This window comes from Alligator sinensis, unplaced genomic scaffold, assembly GCF_000455745.1.
Source record: "Alligator sinensis unplaced genomic scaffold, ASM45574v1 scaffold472_1, whole genome shotgun sequence".
Classification (NCBI taxonomy): domain Eukaryota; kingdom Metazoa; phylum Chordata; order Crocodylia; family Alligatoridae; genus Alligator; species Alligator sinensis.
The window spans coordinates 866,810-891,744 of NW_005842518.1; the positions used below are offsets into that span (position 1 = coordinate 866,810).

The following is a 24,935-nucleotide window of genomic DNA, read 5'->3' on the forward strand; positions in this document are numbered from 1 at the left end:
GCCTGCCTGTGGCAGGGGGTCAGGCTAGATGATCTGTTCAGGTCCCTCCTGACCCTAGCTACTGTGAAACATATGTGCAAATGCCCTACACATGGGTGGGATGAGTTAAGAATTAAAGGTGCAGGCAGACATGACAATTTTTACCTGATCTGGCCACAAAAAGCAGATTATAGCTGTGACTAAACACAAGTGCACAGCTGCAAACAACTTAAAAAATGGCCAGCTGGGTGAAAATCTGACCCTCATTGCATGAGGTATCAGATAAAAATGTTACAAAATGTATCTGTTCTCTAACTTGTTTCTGCCATGCTTCCAGCCTGTTGCAGTTTTCAGAATGGGAGGGGAGAAAGGGAGCCGAGGGAGTTCAGTCCACGGTTTTTTCAGTCCCCCTCCACCCCCCAGAGGGTGGGGCAGGTATATTGGAGGCTCCCTCCCCCCCAAAGTGCAGGTGGTCTAATTCACCCACCCCACCCTTCAGCACCAGCTGGGGAGCCCCAAGAATGAGCTCCCTCCCATTCTGAAAACAGCCAGCACTGGCAGAGCACCCCAGCCATTGCCATGGGAACCTGGCTCCAGGCTCCCAGCCCCAGCTAGATTCCCCTCCCCACTGGAACCAGCAGTGAACTTCTGTTTGGTCTGGGGTAACTTTGTAAATCGGGGGACAGTGATCCAATTCATTGATTTGGATCACTGTCCCAATTCAACATGGCCAAATCTGAATCTGAAGATTCAATGCTGATTTGGAGAATCAGCAATTCGGCCATAGACATGGCTTTAAATGTTTTTTCTACATACCTTGAGGTAGTAGGCATGGCTTGTGAGCACTGAGATGGTGGGGCGGATGGAGCATCCCACAGGAGAGCAGGTCCCCCTGCAAGCTTGGCAGCAGACCCAGAAGTGGACCAGAAGTACTTCTGGTCCACTTCTGAGTACGCCACCAAGCGTGCTGGGCACCCCCACCATGCCCTCCTGGCTCAGCAATTAGCCACGGGGCGACCCCAGGTGACCCCCCAGACCCAGGAGGCACCATTCGCCGAGCCAGGGGGCGAGAGGAGGGTCCCCCGCCCGCCCCACAGCAGACCTGGAAGTGGACCAGAAGTGCTTCTGAATTGGGCAGTATTTCCACCAAATCAAATCAGTGAGTGAAGCTTTGCACAGCCCTACTGTCTGCACCCTAAGTTTCCTACTTCTCTCTCAGTTTCCTTACTTTGGTGAGCTGCTGGAGACAGGAATCTTTCTTGAATAGGTTTTAGATGTTTAACATGACCTCTAGCAGAAAGGTGGAGTGGTTGATCCCTGTCAACATACCTGATGGGAAGAGGGAGGGATCAAGACACCTATTATTCAAAACCAAAACAATAAATTCATTCTGAAAAGCAATTTGAGACAAAAGTGGAGGGGCAGCTCCGCCTCCCTTTCACCAAGGCTTGGAGTGTAATTTTAAGTATAGTCAAGGCAGCACTGTAAGACCCAAAGCCCAGCGAGAACCGCTGCAAGCCAGAACCAAGCTCCCCAAGAGATTTTTGTGCCTCAGCAAGCTTTTAGGTTGAGGGATGACAAAAGAGCTGATTGGGCATGGTGAAGCCATAAATACATGTTGGTAATTCATACAACCCATGGATCAGGTGCACAGGAGCTAAACATGTGGATGTGAGCTTCTCCTCTATGTTCCCAAAAGCACAGGAAGAGGCCAGGAGAAGGTAAAGATATAGTCTCATTCCCACATGCTGCCACGCAGAAAAGGCCATATGAACCAGAAACAGCAGGTTGCTGTTTCTGAAGGGACTATGCAGAGCTGGACCTGAGTAGTCGTGGAATTGTGAGTTTCACATAGTTGATAGCTCTGGACAATAAATTAAAGACATAATTCAAACCTACACAAACTGCAGCACCATACACATAGTTATGGATTAACAGCTTATTTGCTAAAGACTTTCTATGCAGCTTGAAACTGAAGAGAACATACACACTTGGGCACAGTAATTTGAAACTAAATCAGTAAAAAATGTATACAATTTAAATTGTATTCTGTATTTTCCAGACCTGTAGTGCCTGTTCCCAGAAATCGTCATCAGCAAAAAGCAGTGAGTAGCTACCACGTCATTTAAAATTGTAAATGAGATACAACAATCTCCATGCTGCATAGGCAAATATTATTATCTCTATTAGAAACATTAAAGAAATAGACAGATAGAGAATTTTAAATCTAAATGGATCCAAAGCATCAGCTGTCTACTGGCTCATCTACTATTGTAAGTTAATTAAAACTCCAAGCATGTCCCTTTAGTTCAAAATAGCAAAATAATGTTTTACATGTCACAGTGCTCAAAATAAATAATTTATCTATAAATATATGATGCAGAAGCTTTTATTCACGTGCATGCCCCTTCTGTCACTTTGGAGATGTTTTATGCAATTCAATGGATCTATTACAGTGAGAAAGAATGAATCCCATTTCTGTATTTGCGGCCCATTATGGCCTCTCTCACCTATCAGAAGCTCCATGAAATTATCAATCTTCCAGTAAAGACTTTTGTACTGGAAAATCCCTATACTCGCATTAATTTTCAAAAGTGGCTAGTAAGTTTGCCAAACTCAGAGCACTTTCTGAAAATCTATTTTAAAGGAATGTCAGATTGTGCACCCAAAATCATTCATCTCTCTTGAAAGTTAGGCTTATAGTTTTATTTCCAACCTTGTTCAAGGTTTTGAATATTTTTGCAATTTTCAATTTTCTAAATGCACCAGAACTAGTCAATATGAGAATCTGAGCAGTAATTACACACACTTTCCTTTCTCCTTTCCCAGATATAGGATCCAGTAACAAAATTTAGTTCCTTATCCTAAAGGTACTTTTGCATGGTGCCAAGACTTCTGAAAAGACTCTTTTTGAAAATCCTGATGTAGCCTTTACATGGAGAGCTTCTTTTCCAATTGTTTTTGCATTCTAACGACCACGCAAAGACCATCATCAAAGCTCCAACAAAGAGAGAAACAGAGAGGAAATGAGTGAGCACTTAAAACAGGGCAGCAGGGGACAGAATTATTTATCTGCCAGTTCTGCTGCTGATTCTTTGTTTCAGAAATAATGCAACTGGGGAAACTACTTGAAGCATTTCTGAAAGAACAGGTGTCTGTTGGAAAATAGTGTTTCACCTAAACCAGGGCTGTCTAGTGGCTGGAGCTTTGTGTTGGACAAGCTGCACTCACTACACCATGCCAGTACCACCTTCCCCACCCCGCACTGTCCATGCAGGGGGTTATTCAGGGAAAACGGAAGTAACATCTCTTCTGTCAGTGGATATATATTCTGCCTGAAGTTAGACAGGGAATGTTTAACTGCCTGGCAATCAGGCTGGCAAGGGGCTAATGCTGACACTTGGACTAGGGACAGAAGTCGCACATAAACTGGTTTAAATGATCAGAAACTGGTTTAAACCTGTAACAGAATAGAAGTTCAGTGCACATAAACCAGTTTCAAAATGGCTGAAACTCATTTAAGATAAACCTGATTGAATGTAGTATCAGACTTAACCAATTTGGGTCAAACCAGTTCGTGAAACTTCTGTTCCAGACCCTTCCTGGTTCAAGTTAAATCAGAGTCCCTCAGCATCCTAGCATTTTGCAGCCCTGGGATAGGCTGTGCTGTCTGCTCCAGAGAGCAGGGCTGGCCCCACCCCTGGGAAATTAAATCTCCCTTCCCCCAAGTACAGAGCTGTCCTGCCCTGCTAAACTTACTGCTGCTTGCAACTGTGGACTACAAATCCCGGAAGCACCTGGAAGCAGGAAGAGAAAGTGAGGAGCAACCCTGCAGAATCCTGCTGCTGTGACTGTGGACTGCAAATCCCAGGGACCTTGGGGGAAAGCAGGAAGAGGAAGCAAACACACACTCTGGCTACGTGCCAGAGAGTCATGCTCTATCTAGCAGTTTAGACTAATCTGCAAAGACTGAATTAATTCAGCCTAAGGCTTTTTGACTGTCTGCACTTAGCCTTAGTGGCAAGCATCCAATGCATTCCATATGGAGTCCAACTCCCTTACAGGCCAGAACTAGAAATGAACTAAGGAAAGGGCAGGCATTATAGAAGCTGGGGAACTGGGCTGGAGCTTCTGTTTTCTTGCCATACCAGACAGTGCCATCCCTACAGCCCTTTAAGCATCATGAAGGGTAGGTAGTAGAGTCTCAGTAATAGGCTAGGGACATGCTATGGCAGGGGCAATATAGCAATCCTATAGCAATCCTCCAGCAGATGGCTATAATTAACAGTGACTTGCAGTGTCCGAGTTATTGCCAGATTATTCCCTTAATTCATCTGGGAACTAAATTGTAGCCAAATTAAAGATCATACTTTTCATCTTCCCATGTATTCAGGACACCTAGATGATCATTTATTTATCACTGATGGATTCATTGATACGTCTTGGAGCAGATTGCTACCACGAGTGCCCAAGGAGGATGAGACTAAGGATTCAATCCACCTTTAATTTAACAGCATGTCCACCTAAAACAGAGAGGAAAAGAGGAGAGGAATCCTCTTCCAAGTGCTAACGTTCGCAGCTGCATCTCAGAACCAAAGCCCTAGTTTTTTTTATTAATTTCAGAGCTATCCAACTGGCAGCCCATGAGTCACATGAAGCTCACAAAGGTTCGGGCTCTCGCCTAGCCACTGCTCCCTCCCATTGCTGTGGCTGCAATAGTAGTTGGACTCTCCAGGCTCCCTGCTCCCTCCTCCAGCAGCTGCTTCCTACCTTTGCCCCAGGGCAGTGCAGCAGCAGAGGGGCAGCTGAGGGTGAGTTTGGGCATGTGGCCAGGAGGGTAGGGGTGTAAGTCAGGCCCACGTGGTGCAGCAGGGAAGGTGGGGGAGCATCTGCATGGCACACCTGGTACAGCCCACATGGCCCTTGGGGACTGAATCTAATGCAGAATTTCTTGTTTCCTGCTTTAGAGTGCCACATGATCTAAAGCATCCTGCTGCTCAATGTAGATGTGGGCTGCCCATTGTGGGCTTGAAGCTCCCAACCTGCTGCCCTGACCCCAGGGGTCCCATGCTGGCTGCACCACTATGGCAAGGTGCTGCCTGCTCAGCAGCAGGAGCAGCAGCAGCAACATGAAGTTGTTCCTCGTGCTGTTGCTACATGGGCAGGGGGCATGTCCCCACCATGGGGCTCCCAAGAGAAACACAGCAGGGTAGGGAGTCCTGATCCCTCTGTATTTACCCCCTGTTCCACTCCATTTGACTCTGGTCTGGCCGTGCCACTGCCAATGGTGGCAGTGGTGGTGGGGGAGGCAGAAGGTGAGGCAAGGGGAGAAGGCAGGCATATGCTCCCCCTTTCCATTTTGAAAAAGATGGTCACCCTAGTGTAGGACCACTTCACTGCAGAGTACATGGAGCTCTAGGTCCAGTGTCTAAATACTAGGGTGTAAAAAGTTAATTACTTATTAAACAATTTCAAATATCTGAATGAGATGCAGGAAGAACTATAGAGTATTATTATCTGCAAACAGTACCTACCTACATACTGGGACCTTGGTACAATATGTCCATCCTGTTACTCATCTAGAATATCTTAGAACTCTTGCTTTACATATTTATCTTTTTTTTTTTCCCCCCAACTACTGCTTTGAAAGTCATTTGACGTTTATATTTCAATTTCAGGAGCGTGACAGGTACGATGCACATGATAATGATGAAAGTAAGTATTTCCTACTGAAGACAATGATCAGTATACAATTTGTGACCTTAAAAAAGCACTGGTATCTTTCTGTAAATTTTAACTGCAACCATCAGTGTTAAAGGAAGTTTGATAAAGTTATTTCTCAGTTCACTAATGTGAAAACAAGTCAGGAAACAGCTTTCTGAGGGGAAACTGTATTTTTATTTAATTCTGTACATACCAGTGCAGTTCTAAGTATACCAGTTAAATAAGGAACAGTAAAAAACAATGTTTGGATAAGTTAACATATTGACTATATTATATTTATGTGGTTATTTAGGTCATGGCAGCAGTGGAGCTCAGGAATCCAAATTTCCCTCTGGTGCAGCTCCATCACCATTACCAAGGGCCATGTAAGTAACATATATCACTGTTTCTCTTTAACTGTTAATTGCTTGATTTATTCTGAGCTAAATCCTATCCTCGGTGGAGGCAGCCAGTAAAGTGGGAGTTATCTGTCTTGCTATTTATGAGTTGAGCATAAATGGACAGGATAGGATTGTCATTGGCAGGCCACACTAGTACTTCTGTAAGCATTATTGCCAATTAGTTCAGGCCTTTAGTTACAGGATACCTGATGGCCAGTTTAAGATAGTCAGCCACTAAAGGGATCAGATCTGCAGAAGTACCTAGAAATAAGATAGTGTAGCCGAGGTACACCTAGCAGTGTGTGCTGTTCACAAGTGGAAGGAATGGTGTGGTCAGGCAAGAGTGCTGTGAGAGGGGTCTGCCACCAGGGAGCAGTTCCCTCTTTTCTCTATAGAGCCAGGCCAGGACAAAGCACTTAACTATATACAAAATTATTGCTATACAAAAATAAATATGAATAAGAGACATTAAATATTTACAGCAGAATTGGTATGTGACACCATATACAATAACCTGCAAGACATTGCACCACCTCAAGGGACTGCAGAACATAGAACAGATAACTGGGAACTCAGTACAGGTGATCCACAGCATAGGCAATAATTAACCCCCCTGCACAGATGAACATTAACACCCTGGAACAGGTAAGTCAAGGCATCAACACAATAAACACATAAGCATAAACTCAGACAAACCCAGGTAAGTTGAGGTAGCAATGCAACAGACGTTCACAGGCAACAATACAGGTAAGTTCAGATAATAGACAGTAAACATATATAGGTAATGAAGACAGGTAACCCATATAAACCCCCTTAAGGAGTTTCCATAACAATATTAATATCTGCAGTACAACGCGAACATCAATCACAAAATATGGGGTGCATTCAGGACCCCACAGGGTGTTCCCTAGAGCCCCTCCCCTTTAGGGCCCCAGGATATGGACACACCCTGGAGGCTGCAGACCCTCCTCTCCCAAGCCCACCTCCCCTGTGGGACCCACTTCCCCAACAACTTACACTCCCGCTCTGAAGAAGACGAGGCTCGTCCCCTGGTGGCCAGTCCTGCAAGGGCCTCTCCCCGGAGGTGCCTCTGGCTCCTCTCGATGGCCTGGTGCCCGCATTGGGCACCCAGCACACTCCTATGGGAGCCAAACCCTTACTGGCTCCGGTTCCCCGGCCTCATGCCAGGGTCTTTCCCCTGGTCTGGGCACTGGGGCTTTTAGTTTAATGTTGAGCCACACTGCAGGGCTCCAGTTTCCTGGCCTAGAGCTGGGGCTAACTTGAGCAGCCTTGAGATGCCTCTCAAGGTCAACTGTCCTTGAGTTGATCCATGCACTGCCCACCCAGCTGCTTGCTGGGTTTACAGGCTCAAGCCACTTCGAGCAGCTCCCAGAGTCTGAGTGCCATTCGCCGATCCGTGAACCATCAAGGCTCAGGAGGGGTCCCGATGATAGTCTTCTCCAGAGCTCCTCTCTCCTCACCATCCCTTGCCACATCCGCCCCCCAGCATGATGAGCACACTCTCCTTTTATCCGCTTCAGGGGCTCTGCCCCTGAAGTCTGGTGGACTTGCCATGCTGCAGTCCACAGTCCAGTCAGGGAGCTCTGCTCCCCCTCCCTTCCAGAAAGGGGTGGTGCCCACTTTCCCCCAGCTTGTTCCCGATTAGTGGATTGGCTCCACCAATCAGAATTGAGGATTCTCGAGCCCCGGACACATTGGAGTTTGATCAGATAAGTCTGTCACAGTAGTCGTGTTCCTTTTTCTTCCTTTACGTTCTTTTTCAATGCAAGAATGCCATACTGTGTTCTACAGTGCTTTCTTATACATCATAGTAGGATATTTTCTGATTTCTATGTAACAAAGTACATGCAATGATCTCAGCCCTTCTTTTTCCCTTTGCTACAACACCCAAGGATGGGTAGGGTTTAACCCAAAATATAACCTTTACCAGTAGTTGGTACCAGCAGTCACCTGGATATTTAATTGTTCCATGCATTCTATCCTGTGTGTCAAATAACCATTTATTTTTTTCAATTCTCAGAAAGAAACCCCCTAATCCAGTAATACCATCTGTAAGTTGACTTTGTATTTTCATGATGATACAGCATCTTGCCTGTAATTTTGTCTAAGATAAATTTGATAATAAATATACATCTGATACCATCAGAAAACATTTAAAGGTAGACAGTGGAGGGTTATAATGGGTAGAAATTAACTGTCTTTTGAATAAAGATTTGAGTATGGGTCTAACATGAGCTAAGCAGCAATGGGGAAAAACACTTGGGTGCTCTTGGAAAAAAAAGTTCTGATTAAATATACATGTAGTTGTGGCCTTTCCCGAGACAATGATCAATATTTGGAGTCTCTGGCCCATGACAGAGTGATAGAATCCACATTTTTGGGACTAAGGAAATAAAACAGGAATTATATGGGCCCATGTTCTGCCCTCAAGTTTTTTGCAGAAAAAAGTAACCCGGACTGACTGTGCAAGTAATCTAGAGAATGAAGACAAAACACTACCATTTGATAAGCGTGATAGCTCAGTGTACAAAGTACAATAGAGGAAGTCTGAGATTCTCCAACTAAATGTTTTTCACTGGAAAAATATTAAATTTGTTGGGACCAAAAGCTTTATTGGGAAAGTTTGGTTTAATTAATTTTTCAATACAAAAGTTTTTGTTTTGAAATAATTTTTAAATTCTAAGTGTTTTGCTTTTTGAAAGTTATGAAAAAAAAAAAATCTTACTTTCCAATTCAAAACACCTTTTCATTTAAAATTTTAAGTGAATATAGGTGGAAGAAATGATCTAAAAATCAAAGAAGGATTTTGACCCAAACCAAACATTTTAATTTTTGGTTCAGAAAATTTTTTGAGATGTTGATATCCTGAAAATTCACCAATGTGAAGGTCATTGAGCACCCCATTCTAGATTTTGCTTTTGTCCATCTTGCTCATATTTCTAGGGTTGGAATGCTTCCAAGTTTATGTTGCAAAATCCATCTGATCATAATTGCACAAACATCCAGAAAGTGCATTACACAAAAGACTACTTCCTCCATATACCAACCACGAGGCTCCTGCAAATTTGAAATAGAAAAATCATTTAAATAACAGGTTTCTTGATATTTTATACACATGCTCTTACCCAACTCAGAGTGTATTCCATGACTGTTTACTATGACAATATGCAATATATTCAGTTAAATACCCCTATGGGATTATTCACCACTATGGTTCAAGTCAACATTGCACTGGTCATCTTCAGTACTTCTTCCTCCCACCAATCACTATAAACTCCTGAGAATTGGTCACTAACAGGTATATCTCCAGTATTTGTACTCCATTAGAGCTAGCCAGTTACCCTATTTAAGGGGATATTATCAACTTAAAATACATATTTTAAGCAAAATTATTTTACCTACTAATAGCTTAGATTATTGAAACTGAACCCCCTCCCCCAAATTTACTTGATATATTTCACAGTGTATTTACTTTTGAATTTCGTCCAGCTCAGACAATGAATGATGCGAAGTTAGTTTCAAATACAATATGGAAACTTTGATTTGTTTAAAAATATTAAAAGTTATTTTTAAAATTGCTATGGAAAGATTTTAGCTGGGTTTAAACCAAGGCAATTATTTGGGCTGGAGGGCCACATAGGGAGTTTTGGTGAGCTGTTTCAGGCTAGGTCAGTACTTCCCCCCACCCCTTCCTCCCTCTCCCTGGCCTGCAACAGCTCACCAAAACACCCCAAGTGGTAGATTACTAGACCAGTCACTGCCCCATGATCCTGGCCCTGGCCCCAGCCCTGCCTGCCTGTCCCACTCCCAGATGTCACACTCTGCCCACCTGCAGCCTCATTTCATCTGCCTGGCCAAGCATGCCCTGCTCACAGGGACCCCAAGCCAGTCTCCATAGAAATCACCACCCGTCCACTCCATCTAGCACCCCTGGCAGTGGGTGTGGGGTGGATGGTCTGGGGCGCCTAGGCAGTGGGGCCAAGTTCAGTGGCAGTGGTGGTGACACTGGCACTGGCAGCCGGAAGGAGCCACCACTGCTGGGGCTGCCAGGAAGCAGAATCCAGCTGCCATGCCACCCTAGCCCCATTGCTCATCCAGGGGTGGCACATGCCATGACCTGGGATGCTCCTGTGCCTGAGCTGGGTGGGGCTAAAGGACCTGCCACAGGCCAGATAAATCCACAAACTGGATTTTGCTTATCCCTAATTTAAACTGTTGCAAACACTCCAGCAGGAAGCAAGAATAAAAATGGTTTGCAGCTACATTGTGTAGCATGTTTCAGATGCAAACAAACCCAACAGCCTTTTGATACAACTTTTGTATACTATTATTTTATCATTTTTATTCAGGAGTGCATCCATGTTTGTGGCTATACAGCATCCATGCAGTTTATATCTAGAATATAATTGAGTGAAAAGTTTTGTATAAAGCTGAAAACCAAGCTCCTTTATAGTAAAGTCTGCTATGCAAAAATATTAGATTGATGTCCTTCAAGTATTTTTCTGGCTTCTTTTTTTTTTTTTTTTTTTAATAGAAACCAAGTTTGCCACCCAGAGATAACTTGATTGTTAATGAAGGTAAATTATTTCTGTGCACAATTGTTCATGTTCCGCAGAATTTAACTTTGTCTTATAAAACGTGAGAGAAATACAAAGCATCACATCCCAATTGCTGCTTTTTAGTGATATTCAACAGGGGTCTGCAGTCTATGTCCCACAGGTCAGACCCTGCCCATAGAGAGTATCCAGCCTGAGGTGGCACAGGGGATAGAAGGCAGCATGTACTGCCCATCCCCTCTGCAGCACCCCCATTTACAGCCTTCCCTGCTGCTCTCGCATACCTTAACACAGAATTTGTTCCTCTCCATTGCCATGGGAGATAGGGCTGGTGGGAAAAGTGAGTACAAGCAGCTTCGGTCCTCAGGAATGGAGGGAGGGGAAGATTTGCTTCCCATAGCTCTAGCTGGAACATAAGTGGTAGCTCACAGTGGTAAAAGGTTGTCAATCCCTGTTTTACAAACCAAATTAGGTACTTTACTGAGTATTACATTCTCTGCAAGTAGTCCCCCGAGATCAGTGGGGCCTACAGGCACAGTATATACCACATGCTATATGGTAAAAAAAATACATTGGTAGTATACAAGTCAGCACAAGTCCTATATACCCTAAAGCAGGACTTAAATGAGTCACCTGAAAAGAGCTGAATTTCACCTGACCCAAGTACAGACATTCAAAAAGGCTGACTGAATCATTTCAATCTTTGCAGGTTAGTCTAAACAGTAGGGGTGTGCGAAATAGGCCATATTCGATTCAGATTCATCCTGAATCGGGGACAGTAATTCAATTAGTTAATTCAGATCACTGTCCCCAATTCAATTCAGCCGAATCCAAATCTGAAGATTCAAAGCTGATTTGGAGAAGCAGTGATTCAACCATAGACACAGCTTTTAAACAAGGTGCAGCTCATGAATACTGTGATGGTAGGGCAGATGGAGCATCCCACAAGAGCGTGGGGGGGGCCCCGTGTGTGCTCGGCAGTGAACCTAGAACTGGGTCCACCGCCGAGCGTGCAGAGGGCCCCCCCACCCCTCCTGGCTTGACAGTTGGCCACAGGGGGACCCCGTTTGCCCCCCCCAGGAGGTCCAGGAGGCCCAGGGAGGCATGTGGGGTGGGGTGGGGTGTGGGGGGGCTAGCGTGCTCACCAGTGGACCCAGAATTGGGCCGGAAGTGCTTCTGGTCCACTTCCAGGTCTGCTGTCAAGTGTGCTGAGGACCCCTCCCCTTTGCGCTCCTGTGGGACACTCCATCCACACCCCACCATCACAGCATTCGTGAGCTGCCCGATAGCTTTAAAATGTTTTTTCTACATACCTCAAGGCGTGTCTATGTCCAAATCGTCAAATCTTTCTGAATCAATTTGAAGGGTTTTGATTCAATTTGGAGAGATTAAAGGGCCTCCCAATTCAATTTTTATTCAGAGATTTCGCCACCAAATCGCGCCAAATCAAATCAGCGACCGAAGCTTCACACAGTCCTACTAAACAGCACAGATTGAACTGAGAAGAAAGTGAATAGCGATTCGGTTTTGATTCTGGAAATGCAGCCACATGCCTGCTGTGGCTCAGGCTAGAAGCTGGGGGGGAAAAAGGCGTGGACCAGAGCAAGCCCTCCCTTCCCTTCAACAGTGGCCAGAAGGCTGGAAAGAAGCTAGGAGAGAAGCCCTCCAGGCTTTCTCCCCAGCTCCCTGCTCAAGCTGGGGGTGGGGGGAAGGCCAGGCCCCAGGAGGCTGCTGAGTATGATTGTGGAGGGGTTTAACCTCCACTCTGACCTGCAGTCCCTAGCCAGGGTGTGCCTAGAGGGAGAGGGGGGGGAAGCAGCCCCTGCCAGGCTTCCCCCACTCCCCGCTGTAGTGATTTGGGGGGCAAGGGGAGGGGGGCATGGCCAGATGCCAGGCCTGGACCTGCAGACTGAGGTGAAGGGAGGGGAGGGAGGGGAGGTATAAAACCCACTCCCTCCCCTCTCCCATGGGCAGGATCTGTCTAGCAGGTGTGCAGCAGCCCCTGCCAGGCTCCCCCCCATCCCCCACAAGCAGCAGTGGCAGGGGCATGGCCAGACAGCAAAGGAGGGGGAGGGGCTTAATCCACCTCTCTCTCCTCTCTCAGCCGCACGGGACCCCAGCCGGGGTCTGCCTGGTAGGGGCACAGCAGCTACTGGCAGGCTTTCCCCGCCCGCATTCCCCACTCAAGCAGCAGGGAGTATGGCCAGATGCCAGTCCCAGTCTAGCAGCCTGAGGCAAAGTGGGAGAGGGAGTGGGAGTTTAAACCCCCACTCCCTCCCCTCTCCTATGGGCACAGAACTAGCCAGCTCCCCACTCAAGTGACAGCAGCAGGGGCATGGCCAGTCACCAAGCCCGGGCTGGCAGCTTGAGGCGAAGAGGGGTGAGGGAGGGGGGTTTAAACCAGGTGGGGAAAAGCGTGGCAGGGGTCCCATGCCAGTGGGAAAGGGAAGGGAGGGAGCATTAAACCTCCTTCTCTACCCCCCTTCGCCACAGGTTGTTGGCCCAGGGCTGGCATCTGGCTGTGCCCCTGCCGCTCAATCAGTGGGGACAAAGGGGCACAGCAGCCCCTGCCAGACAGATCCTAGCTGGGGTCCCATGCTGGTGGGATAGGGGAGGGTGGGGGGATTAAACCCCCTCCCTCATCTCTGCTTCAGTGTGCTGGTCGGGGTATGGCCATGTTCCCTGCCCTTGAACAGGGAAAAGCCTGGCAGGGGCTGCTGCACCCCTGCCAGGCAGACCCCAGCTGCAGTCCTGAGCAGGGTTTCCCACCCGCACCCCCTTCTCAGCCAGTAGGTGCAGTGATAGTGCTACAGCTAGCAAGCAGAGGAGCAGAGCCAACCCTGTTTGCTGAAGCAGACAGCACAGCCCAGCCCAGGGCTGCAAAGCAAACTGGAATGCTGGGGAACTATGAGTTAACTTAAACCTGGAACAGAGGTTCTTTTGACTGGTTTGACCTTAACCCCATCTGATACTACAGTCAACCAGGTTTATTTTAAACCAGTTTCAGCCATTTTGAAAGTGGTTTATGTACACTGAACTTCTGTTTGCTACAGGTTTAAATTGGTTTCTGATCACCAGTGATCCTGGTTTTCTCTGATAAAAAGAAAAAAAACACCCACCCAATTTTCAGATTTAAAAAAAAAAAAACAAAAAAACCACAAAACCCCGAAACCCACATTTTTCCATGACTAAATGAAACACCACTATCTATCTATTAGTAGTGTTTCATTTTAAAACATAGAAAAATGTGGATTTTGGGTTACTTTTTTAAATCTGAAAATTGGGAATTTTTTTTTTTAAATCAGAGAAAACCAGGATCCTTGTTGATCACTTAAACCAGTTTGTGCTACTTCTGTCCCTAGCCCTGAAGTGAGTAAAGGTGGAAGAATAAGACCTTGATTGTTTACTTTTTTCAGTGGCTGGCATTGTTCTTTAAGTAATCTGTGGTATAATTCTCTAGTTTTAATGGATGACATCACATCACTCATTTGTGAGAAGTCCCTAACTGAATCAGTGAGGGGTTCTGCATACAGTATGGCTCTGGATATTTGATAGTGTGTATGAATTTGGGGGGAGACAGAGACAGAAATTTAAATAATCTCTCATTTGGGGTGCCCATTTCAAGCAGGTTACTTTAAACCTAATCTACCTATTTTCCCCCCCACCAACAAATTACAGAGGTATCTACAGTCGAAAGGCGCAGAGGTTCCACTCAAGAGATCCCACTTCCACCCCTACCTGGAGCCCAGAAGTAAAATCTATTTTTATTTCCTTTCTTATGGCTATGGATACTAGCACTTGCTACTGAGGTTGAACAAAATCACAAGAGAAATTCAGAGGGAAGCAGTCTCCTCACTGTGGCTCCTACTTCCCTTTTTTTAAAGTTATATTTCCTGAAGCCCTAGTCACTCAGAGTTCCAAAAATACAGTATGACAAATGTATCCACAGAATGAAAAAAAAGTGACCAAAAAAGGATATATACCCTGTTCAGAGGCTAAAGGTAGTTAAGGACAGGGTTTTGTTTGTGTTTTGTTTTTTTAAGATTCCTTGATGACTAACATCAACTGATTTGAAATCAGTAGTTCAATTATATTTCAGTGCCTAGATGCATCAGAAATCTAGGCTTTGGTCTTCAGTCTCAATAAGGCACATACATATCACTGCCCACATTCTGCATGTTCACTGTTTCTAAAACATAAGAATAGAGTAGATCTCTTTAGATCTTCCCATAATCTCTTAAATATTTCAATTTCAGGCCATTACCTCAAAAGCCACCAACCTTGCCAAGTAAGTACAACTTTCATTTTTGATTAAGTTGAGATTGATTTCAGTTGCCCTATATACATCAAGTCATTAGTTTCTGAATACACTAGTCTCTACTACATATAATAATGAGATTAAAATGCTTGCCTGGCTATACTTTATTAGCTAAACCAGTACAATTAGAGGAGTCTTAATGGGAAAGTCAAGTAAGGTCAAGTACCCGACTCCACTTGGTGCTTCTGAAAGTCTGGTACCTGAAACCATTCATGTTGAGCCCTGTAAAATTAAAAATTTCATCTTGCTCCTACAGCACACTAGAACCTCAAATATGACATTTTCTGGGCAGGTTCAGGCTTCTGCAACTTGAAAACCAGATGGAGTTTATATAGAATTCAACCATTTGTTCTTGCACTACAGGAAAAAAGTACTACTTCTGTTATGATTAATGCTTAAGTTCATATGTATAAGTAATACATTTATAAGACATTTGGAAATCGCTCAATTTACAGTTCAGAATTTAGGATAGAATGCATATATGCAATTCATTATTTTTTTCACAGACAGAAGTGTAAAATAGATCATATGTTAATATAAATAACAAACCTTCAGCACGTCCATACAATGGTTTTAAATCATCATAGATCTTTAATGAGCTCCAGTATTATTTTTGTGAGGATATTGGGCTCTCTCTCACAATACAATGAATATTCTTCCCTATACCCTCATCCAACAGTTAGGAACATAAAGCGTGCAACTAAAAGGGACTTGTCTCCTATCAAATCCAGTGACTTGATATTACAGGAAGCAAATCATACATGTCCTCTCATAAACTTAACTCCATGTTAAAATGTGTTAGGTTTTTCACTACCACTATTCCTACTGCCAGGTTGTTTCAGACTGTCAGTCCTCAAATGGTTTGTGTGAATTCTAATTTCCAGCCAATGGTCAGTCTGTACACTTTTTCACACCAACATTTTTCTTTAGCTTAGAGAACTGTTCTCCTTCCCTGTTTTTTACCACCAATGTATTTATAAAAAGCAAATTATACTGCCTGGCAGCTTTAATTTGTTCAGTTAAACAAGCCAAGTTTTTTGGTCAGGCACAGACATTACACATAAACCAGCATAAGTGACTGGAAACTGGTCTAAACCCCATAACAGAAGAGGAGTTCAGCATACATGCTCTGGTTTAAAAATAATGGAACCCAGTCTAAGATAAACCTGGATTGATGTGGTATCAGACTTAAGTGATTTAGGTTAGACTGGTCTATCAAAACTTCTGTCCCAGCTGCCATCCCAACTCATGTTAGGTTGCTATCCACTGACATCCCAGGCTGCTTTGCGGGCCCCCGCTTACCTTCCCTCGCAGAGCAGCTCACTAGAATTCAGCCTGCTCTGTCCCCAGCCCCACCTCCTGCCTCCAGTCAGCTGCCAGCTGCCCTGGCGTCTGTCTTTCTCCCTGCACAACAGAGCAGCCAGCAAGGGGAGCGGGGACTAAAGGAGTCAATTGACTTCATGGCTCGTTATTGCCCCAATTCCTGCTAATCTCCCTCTAACCTTTAAGATAATTTTTAATTGTCTTGATGTTCCACTCTTCAAACTATCCTTTCTTCTGCAGTATAGCTATCTGTTAGTCATTGATAGTAACATCTCTCATTTCACAGCCCTGCAGACTGTTTTTAGCTCTAGCAAAAACCTTAACTTAGTTGTGGTAACATTAACTCAGGTGTTGAAATAACTAACAGCAAAGTACTGGAGGCACTGTCAAGCTGCTCAGGAAAGTTAGATTTTGTTTTAGGCATCTGAATCAAAGATCTCTCTCTATCTAATGAGGGATCCTGGTTTTCTCGGATTGGAAACTGAAGATTTTTTTTTTTTGATTAAAAAAAAGTAAACTGAAATCCACATTTTTCCATGATTAAAATGAACCACCACTAATAGATATAATCTATATCTATTAGTGCTGTTTCACTTCAATCATGGAAAAATGTGGATTTTGGGTTACTTTTTTTTAATCCGAAAATTTGGGATTTTTATTTTTTTAAATCAGAGAAAACCAGAATCCCTGTATATAACTATGATGACTACAGGGCTAATGACACAGTATCATTTGACTATTCTATTTTTTGCCTAGTTTCTTGTATTTTGTTAAAGCTTATATCTAACCTAGCAAGTTAGTGAATGATCCAAAACTTACATATTAGTTTTTGCTTTGATCTTAAATTGAATACTATAGTGTTAACTCCCTAGCATATTAATAAAGCTTTAGTTTCTCTTTAACTGTAGAAAAATATGTTGTGTTATATGTGATGATGTGCCATACCATCTGCACCCCCCCTTCTCAAAATCCTAGATCCACCCATGCAGAACTGTACATAGTATTCCAGATGTAGACTACACTTGGCAAGAATATGTAAATGTAAGAAAGGGAATGACTGGCACAGCAACAGTTCTGCTGAATAGCTTTGCAAAGTGAGTAGTTATAATAGGAGTTATACTGGCTGACAAACTAAATGCAAGTCAGCAATGGCACTGGGCTGGAAAAAAGGCAAACATTTGACTGAGGTATAGAAATAGGAGTATCATCTGTAAGACACAGTGTAATCCTCTCTCTCAATTCTGTACTTGTAAGGTCTCAGCTTCAAAAAAAGACATGGACCAATTGGAAATAGTCCAGAATAAAGCAACAAAAAATTAACAGAAGTTAGAAAACATGACCCATGATTGAAAGAATTGGCTTCATTTAGCCTAGAAAAGAGAGTCACTTGTAAAAGTGATGAAAATTGGCCATTTTTGTGGTTTAATTGCATCACACTGTACACATTTAGGGGTTTTCTACGATTTAAATGAGTTTGCTAGGTTGCAAACTAAACCACATCCACATGTAGTTTAGGTTGCAATGTAACTATTTGTAATGCAGCAGCCTTTGACAGCTTGCCCCCCTGCCATGGGAGGTGGGCTGAAGGCAGTGGCAGGGAGAGGCCCAATCCTTTCTTTCGTGGAGCCTATCCACATTTCCCACAGCTAGGGGGCAAGCTGCCCCCGAGCTGCGGAGGGCTCCAGTCCTTCCTTCCATTGCAGCAGCACCCTCTGGAGCCACCTGGGCAGGCTGCTAGTGGGTGGGTGCTGCCCCAGCTCAGGCTCAGGGAACAGTTGGATCTGGTGGGTGCTGCTTGCGAGCTGAAATAGCACCTGCCCACTAGCCACTTGCCTGGGTGGCCCCAGGGGGTGCCGTTGCCATGGAGGGAAAGTCCAAGGCCCTTCACAGCTCAGGGTCCCCCCAGCAGCTCACCCCCTGGCTGTGGGAGATGTGGGCAGGCTCTGCGGGAGAAAAAACAACTGCAGGGGTCGCAGGCTTTTCCTCCATGGCAGTGGTCACCCCCAAGGCCACTCAGGTGGGGTGCTAGCTGCATGAGTGCTGCCCCAGCTCACAGGCAGCAGCCACCAGATCCAACCCTTCCCTAACTGTGCACTGGAAGTCCACTGCTCCCCGTGAAGGCTCAGGGAACAGTGGGATCCAGCATGTGCCACCTACAAACTGAGGCAGCACCCACTCAGCTAGCACCCTGCCTGGGTGGCCCTGGGGGGGGAACCACTAGCACACAGGGAAGGACTGGGCCCCCTCAAAGCTCAGGGGCTGCATGGCCCAGCAGCAGCTCACAGGAGGCAGGCTCTGCTGAGAGAAAAAATAAATAAGTGACAAGGGGCCAGATCCCCCCTTCCCTGCCCAGAACCTACCTGTGTCTTCTGTGGCCAGGGGGTGAGCTGCTGGTGGCCCTGTGCTGCGGTGGGCACTGGACCTTCTCTCCATGGTGGTGGCACCTGCCTGCTAGCAGCCCACCCAGGCAGCCCTGGGAGGGCACCACTGCTGTGGAGGGAAGAACTGGGGGCTCCTGTAGCTCAGGGTCTGCTAGGCCCACTAGCAGCTCCCCCCACCCCCAGCTGCAGGAGACAGACATATAGACACCAGAAGAAAAAAAAAAAATGGATTGGACCCCTTACTGCATTAGTGTTGGAAGGCCCTAAATTGAAACAGTGGATTTTCTATCATTGCAATTAAAAACCCACCATTTCAATTTAGGGAACTAAACCCCTGTCATGTGGACAAGAGACCCAGAAGACCAAGGGTCTTCAGATAAGAAAAGGCTGCTGCAAAGAGGAATGTAATGAATTGTTCTCCATGTCCACTGATGATTGCACAAAGAGTAATGGGATTAAATGCAACAAGGGAGGTTTAGGTTAAGCAATAGTGGGGAAAATATCTAACTGTAGGGATATAGGTAAGAACTAAAATAGATTATCTCAGAAACTGGCAGAAGCTCTATCACTGGAGAATGGATTTATAAAACATCACTGAGCAAGGATTCAGGTACAGTTTCTCTTGTCATGGAGTAGAGAATTGGATAATAGGACCTTTTAAGGCTTCGTTGTCTACAATTCAGTGGTCTCCTTTGGTGCATGCATAATGTATTTTATCCCATTTGCCCCTCTGCCTTCAAAACAAATGATGAAGGAAAGATTAATTAAACCTTACCTGCTATCAAAGTCAAACAAATGGGTCTGTAAATTCCCAGGTCACATTTTTTTCCTCTTAACCATTGTTATATATGGAAATCACACTTGCTGTTCTCCAGTCAAAAAGTACCACTCTCAATTTGATAGGATTATAAAAAGGTATTTTCTCTGCAATTTCATATACCAATTTTTTCCAGAATGCTGGGATGTAGGAATTCTTTTTTCTATCCTTGCACTCTTTATTTATACGGCTAATGATTTTCATTGCTATTGATTTTAATATCCTGGGCAAAACCTGATTCACTTTGACTTTTGACAGTTCTCATGTTAAGCCTACTTTCTGAAATCTAAAGGGTAGCTTTCTTTGCTTATCAGTCCCATTTCTCATTCACTATAAGCTTTATATCAGTAGTTTTAGAGATGGTATTCATTCAGTGGATTCTAGAGACCTTTCCTATGAAAGTTCTTTCCCTTGCTTGTTATATAAATCCAGAGATGGAATTTCAGAATACAAAATTAAGATTCCTTCATATTTAGCTCCTTGAGCACTTCAGTCCAGTAGACTTCACGGCCATTTTAAAACTGAAAATCTTAATTGCAGATCTATTTTTGTTTATATTTTCATTTAATTAAAACTGAATCAACTCATGATTCCTTGACTCAAGGTTATTTTTTTTATAACCACCTCTTCTACAATGTCCTCACTACTTCCTGAAACCAAGCCTAAAAAGCATAACTCCTTGTTGGTCCAGTGACTATTTGGTGAAGAATTTTCAACTGTTGCATGCAGGAAAAATTCTTCTCTATCATTATTAGCAGACAGAACGCTGCCTATCTGCATGTAGGAAATAGTCTCCATAATAGTACATTTTTCTGGTATCATTTTTCTCTCTGTTGTTATTAAAGTGATCCCCATGCACACCCAAATCTGACCCACGAGTCTCTAGCAGATCCCTAGCTGTAAGAGAGGTTCTACTATCCTACCCCAGTAAAAGAGGTTCTACTATCCTACCCCAAAAATGATTTTGACCCAAACCAGTTCGATTAATTTACAGTCAACCATATAATTAGCATACAAAGCTACCACTGCTTTTACCTTTTCTGGCAATGCATACCCTCCAGTCTATGTGAATCAGTCAAGATTGCTACTTCATTGTGTATCTGTTAGCCCTATGTCAAGTTTCACATTCTGTAACAGTAGTTCTACTTCAACCACTTCATTGGCCAGGGTCATTGTATTTGTGTACAGGCATTTTAGTTGTTTCTCATTTCCAATTTCTGACTTCTAGTTCTAATTAAATGAGGTCCAAGCCTTTCAATTACAGCTTCACCTACCTATTGGTCTCAAGTTTTAGTTCTTTGTCCTTGCTAGCCATTTTCCTAACCTATGGTTTCCTTTTAGCCATTACTGAGAGTCTGTTCACCTGATTTTATTTATCCTATGCATCAAGCCAAGTGTAAAGAACCTAGCAGTTTGTTCCAATCATTCCTCCCCCATGTCTTAGTTGAAAATTTTAAATCAGCTATGCCAGGCTCTAAATCCCAAAAGATTACAATGCCAGATACTAGGAGGAGTCCACCCATTGAAAATAGTCCTCTTTCCATTAATGCCTTCTAACGGCCAGACATCCCAAAGCCTTCTAAAACCTGGACACAGTTATTATTTCTTCCAAGCCTACCCACAACAAAATAATAGTAAATTACCTTGAAAGCTTAAACATGTCATTACTTGTCTTTCCCAGAAGTACCAGACACCGGAAGTCGCATTGTGGGTACACCTCCACGCAGCAGCCTTTCAGCTGGTTTGAATACCATAGACCAGGTAAGAAGTTAGCTAAAAGGTAATACAATACATGGAAATGAATGTGTTAACAGGTGTTGCAAAAGGAATTTTCTAGTCCTTTATCTCACCCCACCCACTGTCTAAAAAGCATAGTCTGGGGCTTAGAGTATTGGTGTTTCATTTCATCCCTAATTGTAGTCACTGGCCTGGTCTATGGTGAATTTTTTGTCATGTTATAGACCACCTAAATGCATAGTTCAACTAAAAAATGGTTACAGCACACCATGACAGTATCTCAACACTTAGGCTGTAGAATAATGCTTAGATAGGATTAAAGTGAACTTAGTTGTGGCTAGTAGGACTCTACTAGTTTTCTCACTCAATGTAAACAGTAACTCAAAAACATCTGAACCAAACTGAGTCTCAGATCCTCCCAACTCCCCAGTTCACTTCACATAAAATAATTCTATACCAAATAAACAGGGTTATAACAGGGCAGCCAGGTTCTTTAAGGGAAGCAGACAGCCCTGGAGTGTGTTTAGCTCTGGGTGTTTAGTTGGCACCTAAAGCCAACTAAACAGAAGTCCAAGTGGAGAAAGAGCAGTTTCTGAGCATGGAGCAGACAAACTCAGCAAACCTTGGCTCTAGGAAAGGTAAAAGCTGCAGGGCCCTCTCCTGATGCTCAAAGAAAACCTAAAGGTTTGCTTTACATATGTATTTGTTTGGACTAAGGACCATTGTTTAGTGTTACAAGGACTGACTGAGAGGCTCCAAAGGGAGCAAAGCCAGATAGCAAGGCTGCAGATTCCCAAGCCCACTTTTGGACTGTTGTTTGGATCAGTGGTTCTCAACTTTTGGTACCTTACATACCCCCTCCTGATCGATGCGGCAAAAGCGAAACCGGAAGTCCCACCATAGCACTTCTGGTTTTGCCACTGTGAGCCAAGTCCCACTTTTTCCTCACAGACCACGGCCCGGGTCAAACCAGCCTGCTAAGGGCCTCCCTCCCTGTCCCCGGCACACTGGTGCTGGGGAGTGAAAGCCCCAGTGCACCGGGAGGGATGGCAGCTGGAACTTCTGGCCCGAACAGGCAAAGACATCTCCAACTCGCTGGGCACATGGAGGGGGGCGACCAAACTCAAAATGTGGCACCCACATACCCCCTGTTCATGTCTCACGTACTCCCAGGGGTACGCATACCACAGGTTGAGAAACACTGGTTTGGATGGTCTGAAGGACTCCTAAGGGGACAAAAACCTGCCCACAGAAGGCATGCCCACCGGCTTACAAATGTATGTCTTGATGTTCTACTTCACTTTGTCCTTGCTGCAAAGAGCTACAAGGAACATGCAATTGCCCTTTAATTTTTCTATCTGACAGCTTTCTTGTGCTGCTAACTAGATTCTCTGAAAGTATGTACCAGCTTATCAATGCAATCCATCTGCAGCTCTTGCATCAGCAGATACGTACTCAGAAATCCCAGAATGCACTAGCACAAAAACAGAGGCATACTTGTGAGCCATACTAGGGAGCAATGTTCCAACCTGGCTGGAGAATGGTCCTACCAATTATTACAACACAGAAGCCCGGTGGAATGCACGAGGCAGAATCTTGATCATAAAACATAACTCTCCTTAAGGCACGTTTGTTTGTCTGAGTGGGAGATGGGGAGGGCAGAGGAAGGTTTGGGGTTTTGTGTTTTGTTGGGGTTTTTGTTTTTTTGGGGATTTGTTTTATTTGGGGGGGGGGGGTGTCGTATCAGCAGAGATGGAACCTAAGAAATATCAAGTTAGTTTTGTAGTTAGTTGGAAGACTTTTTGTTATAACATTAAGGCTTTGAATAATCTAAGACAATACAACTACTTTTATTCCAAAATCTCTCTTGATGATGGGGGAACATAAACTGCAAGGAGCAGTACTTATTAGCCTAGTAGTCATGCACATACAAGATAAAAATAGTTCTACTGAGTGCAAAACAAAGCCTCCATTATGCAAAGCCAGTAACACTAAATGTTCTAAAGGCTGACATGACAATGATAATACAGCAGTGAGGAACACAAAGAACCTGCAGTTTTGGAATAATTTTAACAGTTTATCACACTGGATATTTATTATAACTGTCTTTTTTATATAAATAATCCAGCAGATGCTAGAGTAAACAGCTTGTAGCAAATATAATTGTTATTGGCAAAACAAGAAACGGAATAAAATATCTCCATTTCACCGGAGGAAAAAAAAAAAAAAAAGCGTTACTTTCGAAGTCAGAGAGTATTATTATTCCCCCCAAATAATAATGTTCTCTGATACTGCTGTTTGCTGCAGCACACCTCAAGATACATATTCTCATAGATTTTTAGGGTTTACATCAGCAAAGACCTTCATTTTGCCAGCTGTGAACTGTGAGCCAACAAAATAAGGTCTCCACTCGTATAGGTTATTCCTGACAGTGTGCGACTGAAAGCAGTAAAGTTCCAGTGGGAAGCTGATCCTGTATTTTGATATGCATTGGTTCCTACACTAAAAACTCATTACAGTAATATCTGAGCCACTCTACCCCATTCTATTTATCATCATAACTCCACACACACTGTTCTGTGCTTGAAGGCCTCTGGGATTATTACACAGAAGAAAAGAGTGGGTTATTTATAAAGCTTTTGTTAAACAATTACCTTAACATATAAAGCTAAAATGACATCTCACACTCCTCACAGAAGCATGTTATCCACATAAAATATATAGGTGAAAAGGCTAAAATACAAAAAATCTTGTAAAATATGTATTAGCTATCCTGAGAATAAGGTATATGAACAACATCTGAAATGACTGATTTGCAGCTCTGAACCTTCTGTGGGAGCTGGAGCTCGTCAGCCCTTTCTTACAAAATGATGGTAACCTCTTTTATATGGTTTGACCACTCATCAAGGATGTGGGAAATTGGGGTTCTAGCCTCTTTATTTCTGCCTTGGGGAGGGTTCAAATCATATCTTCCCCTTCACAAGGGAGTGTGCTTACTATTAGATTGTACTGTGCAGCAAAGCAAATCACTGCCAATCCCTCCTATTGAAATGTTTCTATTTTATGCACTGCCCAGCCAGTAACTATGCATGCTCCGTAGCTGTGTGGATGTATACTTGTCTACAATACATGGATAACAGAGTCAAAACCTACGGCATTTTGACATTTATGTGCATGTGGCTGGAAAACTGCCGTTTGGGTGCATAAAGGGTAATAGAATTCTGCCCTAAAACTCTTTGTAGATCTAGTCCTAAACAGCTCAAGCCTCATTGACAATTAATAGAACACAGGCTACTAAGCAACCAAGTTATTTCTGAAAATGGAATTTAAGTATTATTGAAAATTTTATACTTTTTTGTACAGAATATTTTATCATTTAAGTGAAAACACTCTACCCTTCTAAATTGGCTTTCATCTTTGGTTTCAAAGCATCTCAGATATTAAACAATCTTCACAACAGCTCAGGAGTAAGAAAAGCATCTATAATAATTATAGGCTTATTCTTTCTGTCAGGAGCACTCTGATTGGTTGTCTCAGCAGCCAATCACAATGCTTACTGAAACAACCAGAGTGTTCCAGACAGACAGAATAAGCCTGTTATTATAGAAGATCCTGAGGCATTTCAGGCGATATGCAGCGAAGTCAGAGCTAGAATAAAGCACCAGGACACCCCCCTCACCCCCCGCCATCAAGTGGGCA

General features: G+C 43.9%; 1 protein-coding gene across 6 annotated transcripts in view; it reads left to right on the forward strand.

Annotated features, from left to right (window-relative positions):
- Positions 1 to 24,935, forward strand: part of BLNK (B cell linker) — a 162,852-nt gene that overhangs the window by 132,666 nt on the left and 5,251 nt on the right. For all 6 annotated transcript variants that reach the window (XM_025213280.1, XM_006031607.3, XM_014523655.2 and 3 more), the window contains 8 exons: positions 2,042 to 2,084; positions 5,658 to 5,694; positions 5,996 to 6,068; positions 8,125 to 8,155; positions 10,639 to 10,681; positions 14,339 to 14,411; positions 14,917 to 14,948; positions 21,181 to 21,260. In XM_025213280.1, the coding sequence (XP_025069065.1) occupies positions 2,042 to 2,084; positions 5,658 to 5,694; positions 5,996 to 6,068; positions 8,125 to 8,155; positions 10,639 to 10,681; positions 14,339 to 14,411; positions 14,917 to 14,948; positions 21,181 to 21,260 (412 nt within the window). The remainder of the gene's footprint in view (positions 1 to 2,041; positions 2,085 to 5,657; positions 5,695 to 5,995; positions 6,069 to 8,124; positions 8,156 to 10,638; positions 10,682 to 14,338; positions 14,412 to 14,916; positions 14,949 to 21,180; positions 21,261 to 24,935) is intronic.